The sequence below is a fragment of the Sarcophilus harrisii genome, chromosome 4 (genome assembly GCF_902635505.1).
Source record: "Sarcophilus harrisii chromosome 4, mSarHar1.11, whole genome shotgun sequence".
NCBI lineage: Eukaryota > Metazoa > Chordata > Mammalia > Dasyuromorphia > Dasyuridae > Sarcophilus > Sarcophilus harrisii.
In genome coordinates this window covers 361802411-361811170 of record NC_045429.1, presented here as the reverse complement: position 1 = coordinate 361811170, position 8760 = coordinate 361802411, and the positions used below count along the sequence as shown (strand labels likewise).

The 8760-nt window shown below is 36.8% G+C and overlaps 1 protein-coding gene across 1 annotated transcript; it reads left to right on the top strand.

The window, feature by feature from the left end:
* Positions 1-1914: 1914 nt before the first annotated feature.
* On the top strand, positions 1915-3274 carry LOC100922053 (olfactory receptor 6N2-like). The gene has a single exon (XM_003767887.2). It carries the CDS (start codon positions 2053-2055, stop codon positions 2995-2997), a length of 945 nt encoding a protein of 314 aa, XP_003767935.1. The 5' UTR covers positions 1915-2052; the 3' UTR covers positions 2998-3274.
* The last annotated feature ends 5486 nt before the right edge of the window (positions 3275-8760 follow it).

The window sequence follows — 8760 nt, the reverse complement described above, 5'->3', positions numbered from 1 at the left end:
AAAGAGGGAAGTCCTGGGAGTGGGAAGGAGCTTAGTGATTCTTGGAATGTCCAAGACATATAAGGAGTTAGAATCTGGAGCTACTGGGAGTCTTAGAATTTTATGTAGAATGCCCCAGAAGCAAGAGATCTCTTACATGCTGTCTTCAGATCTTCAGGTATGGGAGGGGGGAAAGGAGAACACATGGGAAGAGTGGTAGTGAAGAATGGTAGCAGTGGTGGGGAATTTCTTTTTTGATGAGATGCAATTCTGGCTGGAATCCCACCAGTTCTATATGACCTTGGGCAAATTATTTAAACTATTCCCACTTCAGTTTCCTCATCTGTACTATGCAATTGTTAATATCTGTCCTGCATAATTGATGGAATTATTGTGAGAGATTATGTAAGATAATAAGTAAGATGCTTTACAAATTGTGACAAAAAATGTCAATTATCATTATTTCACAGATTTCAAGTCCAAGGAGATGAAACTAGAACTTTGAGGTTTTAGTTTTGACCCCTCATCCCCTAATCATTTTTTCTATCAGTAATTTTTCCTTCCTAAAATATAGGATGTCAGAACTGGAAGGGACTTTAAAGATCATCAATTACTTATGGGTCCTTAAAGAGAATCATAATCGAATGCTGAGTTCCAACAAAAGAAAATTATTTGCTCAAGATCACATAGCTAATTAATAACAGAAGAAAGACTAGAATATAAGACATTGCAAATTTTACTATATCTTGCTATCACTCTAGCAAGCTTGCAGAAATTTCCTTTCCATAGCTTTCTTGTAACTTTTTAATTGGTGAGTATCCATTCCTTTGGCATCTTCCCTTTTAGTCCACTATTATGGTTCCTTTATCTGGATTTGGGGATTTATGACTCTCAGGGCCCCTTCTCCCTCTTATTTCTATTTTTAACCCCCCATCTCCTTTCACCTCTTCTTTTTCTTGAAGATTTTTTTATTCAATCACTGTGCTCCCAAAGGACAACTTAATGATTGAGCCTTTCTGTCTCTGAAAAGGATACAGGAATTTTCCCTTTTATATTGAATAAATAAGGGATTCCTGGAAGAGAGGAAGGCATTCCTTTCAAAAAGCAAGAGGATATTTTTTTTTATAAGAACTTAAGGAATTCAGGAATTAGGGGAAGTGTGTGTGTGTGTGTGTGTGTGTGTGTGTGTGTGTGTGAAATTGATGATTATTAAAAGAAAAACAAACAAACAAACAAAAAAACATTTCATGGTAAGGAATGGATTGAGCAATGACTTTGGCTCAAGGTCCTAGAATCCTTTCAGGCTGTCAAGGAGTGGGAAGCCCATTGGACTTATACCAGAAAATGTGGATTCAAGTTCTGACTCTTAATACTACCTGTGTGACTTTGGACATGAATCCATGAATCTTAATTTCCATCTTCATCTAATGGTGATTGGAATAATTTTACCCATGAAAGGCTATTGCCCAGAAAATATTTTTTCAAGGACTACATAATATTTCCAAGTTATTTAAAGAACACTCTGCATACTTAAAATCAAGATTTTTATTTACTAACATAAAAGTCCTGTTCCTCAGGGTATGGAGGAACTGAGTTTCTGAATCCTGTGCCAGTAGAGCAAAAAGTCTGACAAGTTTTAAAAAGTTATAAATGATTCAAGTATAAATAGATTGTGTCTTTTTTATCTGAAAAACAAACTGGTTAAGTTTGTAGCTTCATCACCAAAGGAACAATTAGTAGAATATTTAATTATTTATCCATTCATTTATTTACTTTCTCTTTTATTTGTTTGTTTTTGCTATAGAAATTCATCATGCCATTTCTTATGACATAGAAAGGCCAAAATCTACATCAGCGGAAGGGGAAAAATGATCTTTTGATTAGATGTATTGAAACAGAGAAAGGGAAAATGAGCTTCAAAAAAACCTAAAATATCTTGATCCTAGTTCCTTAACTTGTATATAACAAGTCTGGGTCTAGGAGACTTTCACCTAAAATCTAGTACCTTTTCTACTAAACGACTTCACTTTCTGATCTCCTTTTTCCCCTTCTTTAACCCCAGTACTGGGAACGATGGATTGCACTAACCAAAGCTGGGTCCAGAACTTTATCCTGGTTGGCTTCACTCCTATTCAGTTCCTGAAACCTCTTGCCTTCCTAGGTGTCCTGTCCATTTACCTCCTCACCTTAGCTGGTAACCTGTTCATCATCATCCTAGTCCAGGCTGACTCTGCTCTGGGTACTCCCATGTATTTCTTTATCAGCATCTTGTCCTTCCTGGAACTCTGGTACATCAGCACCACAGTGCCCACACTCCTGTACACTGTGCTACATGGGCCCTCACCTGTTTCTCCCGCTGTCTGCTTCATCCAATTGTATGTCTTCCACTCACTGGGTATGACTGAGTGTTACCTTCTGGGTGTCATGGCCCTCGATCGCTACTTTGCTATTTGTCGCCCTCTCCACTACCACAACCTCATGGGTGGTAGGGTGCGGGTCTGGCTAGCAGCTGCTTCTTGGGTAGCTGGCTTCTCTGCAGCTCTGGTCCCTGCCTGCCTCACTGCCTCCCTGCCCTTTTGCCAGATGGAGATTGCTCATTACTTCTGTGACCTTGCACCACTCATGCGGCTGGCATGTGTGGGCACTGCCTGGCATGCACACGTCCATGGGGCTGTGATTGGTGTAGCTACTGGGTGTAACTTTGTCTTGATCTTACTGCTGTATGGGGGCATCCTGAGGGCTGTGCTGAGATTGCCTACAGCTTCCAGCAGGGCTAAGGCTTTCTCTACCTGTTCCTCTCACATGATGGTGGTGGCTTTATTCTATGGCTCTGCCTTTGCTGTCTATGTAGGACCTCCTGGGGGTCGGGCAGAGGGCTCAGACAAGCTCATTGCCCTGATATATGCCCTGCTCACCCCCTTCCTCAACCCTATCATCTATACCCTGCGTAACAAGGAAGTGAAGGAAGCTGTGAAGAGGGTCACTTATAGGCTTTGGGCAGTGCTGAAGGGGTGTTGAGTGTTCTTCAGATACTAGCCTAGCCCTAAGAGAATTATTGGGAATATTCATTCAATTGGGTTGTCATAGGATTGACTTAGATAGCCAGTGAAGAGTTAACCAATCAAGAACTCACCTTGTGTTTGGACCTGCAGAGGTCTCATGGTGCCAGACATTAACAAGTGTCCAGTGTGATGACAGGGACAAGTTCCACATATAACTACCACAACCATGACATTTAACTATGTTTGTAAAGCATTTTATGGATTGCAAGGTGCTCTCTAATGTATCATCTCATTAAAACCTGATACAACACTGGGAGTTAACTCAGTCCAGGATTATTATATCCATTTTACAGATTAAAATACTTATATTTAGATACAAGATGTAATTTGCCTAATTTGCTTTACAGACATAGTTTACTATCATGGCTGTGGTTGTGGTAGTTATATATAGAGCTTGTATAGCATGAATTAGCTTTAGAAGGCAGCCCTGGAAGGATTGGGAGGGATCATGCTGAAAGGAATATCCTAGGAATTTAGAGCTAACAGGCACTTTACATATCATTATGTCCAACCCTCTTATTTTATGGATGAAGAAATTGAGGGCCAGAAGTGACTTTTACAAGATCACAAATTTGGAATATAATATTTTATATTTATACATATATGATAATAAGTATAATGTACATATTACATTTAATTTGTACTACACATTGAGTTGAGCACTTTAAAATTATAATCTCATTAACTCCTTTAGTTATATTAAATTATACCATTGGTGTTCTGTGTTAGGCTCTCAGAAGAGATTAAAGAAAAAAAAAAAAAAGAGTTGACTGAGTTCTTAGGTCCTTGAAGAATCATGCTATACTCTGACGCTAAAAAATATTTCCACAGAGCATATCTCTTTACAGATAAAGAGTGACAATTAGCACTTATTTATTTTAAATTCAATTTTGCTTTTTACAATGAACATACAATTTGGTTTTTCTCCCTCCCTTTCATTCCTTCACCCTTCACTGATCTTGTATTTATGCAGCGTTGTGCCTTACAGCTTTTAAAGGCTGTACTTGCATTGTTAGAATATCTGGAGTCAGGAAAATCTGAGTTCAAACCTGGCTTCAGATGCTTAATAACTATGTGACCTCAATCAAATCCCTTTATCCCTGTTTGCCTCAATTTCCTCTTCTGTGAAATAAGGTAATAATACTGCCTATTCCCCTGGTTATTATTGATATTAATGATAAGTACTAACACAGTACCTGACACATAGTAAATACTATATAATTATTGTTCAGCCCTATCTGATTCTTCTTGATCTTGTGTACCCTACGGTTCAGGGAGTTTTCTTGGCAAAGATACTGAAGTGGTATATCATTTCCTTCCCTGGTAGATTAAGGCAAGGAGAGGTAAAGTGACTTGCTCAAGATCAGAGTTAGTAAGTGAAGTGTGATTCAAACTCCTCACTCCAAGCCCAGTGCTCTATCCACTGAACCATCTAACAGCCATATAAATGTTAGTTATTATTTTCTTCTTATTGTTATTATCACAAACTTTCTATGAGAAAGGGATCCCCATTTCACAGCTTAGAAAAATTAGTCTTAATGTGATTCAATTCATTTAGTTCAACCAAAATATGATGCACCATGCTAGGAGACACCAAGAAATATAATTGAATAGCCCCTGTCCTTAATGAGTTTCTATTTGACTTGGAAGGCATATACAATCTATATAGATATAAAGAATTCAACTTAATTTGAGTAAACAAAAGGGACTTGAGGAACTTCTTTTTCTATGTCTGCAATATTCATTTTAGTGTGACAGTCATAGCTGAATTTTGAACTATCCTGTGAATTAGGTAGGACAATCAGGGCTTTTGCCCAAGGAATTCAAGTCTAAAGAGCACTTAGATTTCTTGCTAGCAGAAACAACTGAATTTAGCATCTCTATTGCAAGAATGATTAGGTAAAAGAGGCAGTGCTCCCCAGGCGGCCTGTACTAGGCCTCAGATCTTGTCCTATAGATCAATATTACATATTGAGGTCTTTCCTTATCCTCCTGTGAATTTGTCTTTAAAAGGTGATTTAAGATCCTGTTTAATGGCACTTTTCCTAGAGTAGGTTTGTGAATCTTATAGGCAATATGCAAATTCACAAACACATTTACCAAATATGCCATATAAGCCTTAATCCAAATCATTGATAATAACTAAGAAGCTAGTTTAGCACTAGTAACATTCATTTCTCCTATATGGTTTTATTCTTTTAGAGCACACACACACTTCTTTTCTATATTCTATTTTCTAAGCTTAGATTTGCCTCCAAACACAGATAATAACCTGTACATGGAGTAAACCTGTGGAGCAAGTTACAGTTCAGCAACTTTGCCCCTAAACCTCCTTAAAGATTTATGTCCAATATACCATGCTAGTATTTTAATACTTGAATTAATTTATGATCTTCTTAATATGTTCTCTCTCTCCTAACAGTATAGCTCATAATCCATTGATATTTTCTCATCCCATGTGATTCTTGTTCATATCCTTCCTTATAAAATTTTCACAGAGGACCCATATACTAAATACTTTCCTTTGGGTCTTTTCAACTCAATTCAGTTCAGTGTAACTCAATTCAAATCACATTTGCAACTAAACTCAGCCTAGACTAATCTAGCCATCTGCTTTTTGATTACATTTGAGCAATGTATTGAGATTTCTGCTCTACCCTCAATGACACTTCATCTTTTATTGTACAGAATATTCTAAAAGTATTAATAAAACTTAAAGTTGCATTAACACTTTTGGGAAATTCCATATTTATATGTTTACCTTATATGGCTCCCTTCCTCCCTTCTAGGAAGATGAAACCTTTTTGAGTCAAGTCAGTAAGCATTTATTAAGTCCTTATTATGTGCCAAGGAATGTGCAGAGGGTATGAACTGTCATTTTAAAAAAAATTGTGTAATTGTTGTGATCAGAAAATCTCTCATTCCCTAATTGTTTCTGATTAGAGTATAACCCATTAAATTTGTATCTCTTCCTTTTGTGTTCATCAATTGTGTCCGATTCTCCATGACCTCATTTTGAATTTTCTGGGCAAAGATACTGGAGTGTTTTTTTTTGTTTGTTTGTTTTGTTTTTTGGGTTTTTTTTTTTTTTGCTCTTTCTTTGTCCAGCTCAATTTTCCTCCAAATAAAGGTACTGGAATAATGCACAAAATAAAACCTATGGAACCAGGCACACAATTCAGCAACTTTGCCCCTAAACTTCTTTAAAGGCTCAAATCCAATATGAACTCAGGATAAAGAGTTAATCTGATTCTAGGCTATCCATTGCGTAACCTAACTATCCCCTGCTCTACTTAGTACCTTAAATAATGATAGAGAAGCAGCTAGATGATGCAGTGGATAGAGCACCAATCCTGGAGTCAGGAGGACCTGAGTTCAAAATCGACCTCAGCCACTTAACACTTACTAGTTGTGTGACCCTGGGCAAGTCACTTAACCCAAATTACATTGCAAAATAATAAGAGGCAGAATCTCAGAGGCAAAAAGGTCCCATGAACCCATTTGTCCAACTTGAACCTGAATATATCAGTCTACGGCATCAAAAATATGATCCAGGAATCCTTGGAGATTTTTTGGGCTTTATCCAGGGGATCTATGAAGTCAAAACTATTTTTATAATAATACTGAAATGCTTTAATTTCTAGCATGTTAAATATATAACCCTAATAAGCAAAAAACTTTTTGAGATGACTTTTAAGCATGTAAAAGTTTCCTAAAACAAAAATTTTGAGAGCTCCTGTTCTATAATATGGCTGGGAAGTGGTCATCCAACCTCTCCTTGAAGACCTTTCATAATGATGAACTTATTACTTTGAAAGGAATGTTTGGGTTTTTGCTGTTGTTGTTATTTTGGTTAACTCTGATGGTAGGAAGTTTTCTTTATATTAAGCTAAAACTTGTCCCTTCACAAATTTTATCCATTTCCAATAGTTTTGCCTTCTGGAGCAAAACAGAACAAATCAAATCTTCTGTTTTGATCCAAGGAGATGAACTAGCTGTCTTGATCCTGTCCCTCTGACCATCTATTACCTTTGCTATCCTCGCTTATGATGAGTTCATTCTTGATGTGTTTATGATTCAATTACTTGACTTTAAGCTTTTAACTGCCTCACAGCACTATTTCTTTGTTGTCAGCCTTTGCCTGTCTGGGTCAGTGTAAATATTTCAGACAGAGATCTTCAACTTCCTAGAAAAAGAACTGTGTGACCTCAGATACTAACTAGCTATGTGACACTGGACAAGTCACATAATCATGTTTGCTTCAGTTTCTCATCTGTAAAATGTATTTGAGCAGGAAATGGGAAACCACTACAGTATCTCTACCAAGAAAACTCCAAATGGAGTCATGAAGAGGCAGACAGGACTGAAATATGAGTGAAAAGTAGTTAGCCTAAATGATTACTGAGTTTTCTTTTAACACATTTTATTTTATTATTTATGTCTTTCTCCCATAATTCAACCTCCTAACAATTGCTAAAATAATCTTTCTAAGACATAGATCTGGTCAAGTGGCTCAGTGATTATGTAGAAAAATCAAATCAAAACAAAACAAACAGACCAAAAAAACTTTTTTAGCTTGGCATTTAAGATTTTTCATATCTAGATCCAATTTTTTAAGCATTATTTTATATTATCATTATTTATGCATACTATGACATTGGTTGAGAATACCAAGTATTCATTGAACTTGTTATTGTTTCTCTCACCTCTGTGCATTTGCACAAAGCCTTCTTTGACTCCCCCAATTGTTGATCCTTTTTCTCAAATTACCTTGGATTTCCTTCTCTTAATGTAGTACTCATGACATCCCTCCTTCATATGTCTGAAGCAGATTATTTTATGGCCTGCATTGACATCCATGCAAAATCTGAACTCAGCCAATCAGAAGTCATATAAGTTCAAAATAAAGCTGAAGAAGAGTTATGTGAAACTGTGGTAACAATATTCTTTTCAGTGCCTTAGGTGCCATGTAAATCAAATTTGGGGTAAGACCTGAAGGTCCATTAGGATCTGATCTCTGTTCTAGATCTCTTATTCTGTTCTACATTCTTGCCTTTGTTATCCATTTACCCTAACCAAAAAATTGCTTAGTCTCCACATTTGTACATGTTCTACCCTGCCCAGGATAATGTAATATTATTTAAGAGTAAGGACTCTCCTTTCTATCTTTTTACTCCAAAACATAACAGTGTCTTTAATATATATTTAAAAAATGTTTGCTGAATTGAAATGGCTTAGAGCTATCAAGCTCTAAGAAGACCTTCTACTCACTGCTATCTTCTTCTTCCCCTCAGGATAAGGTTTTGCTTGGGAAATTTGGAGATTTAGCATCAGGTTCCTTTCATCCCCTTTCATCTGTCAAGGTACCTTGTACTACTTTGTGTACTACTTATACTGGCCCATTGTAAATAGCATGACCTTACAGGAAATCTCATGATTGTATGAGGAGCTCATTCCCCAACCCCAGCTTGCAAAAGGTCCTTGGATCATGTGAACTAGGTTTAATCCTGGGAATCTGATCTCATAATGGTCAATATTTTTTTTTTTGGTTATATTCCTCCCTTTCATGAAACTTCATGAAACAAATATACTCTATTCACCTTAGACTTGTACTATTTCAGCAATTAAGCAATATCACAGAGGAGTGGCAATGCTTACTTTTGTTGGGCCCTCTTGGTATAATATTAATGGTATAGCTGAAGTATCTTCCTATTGAACA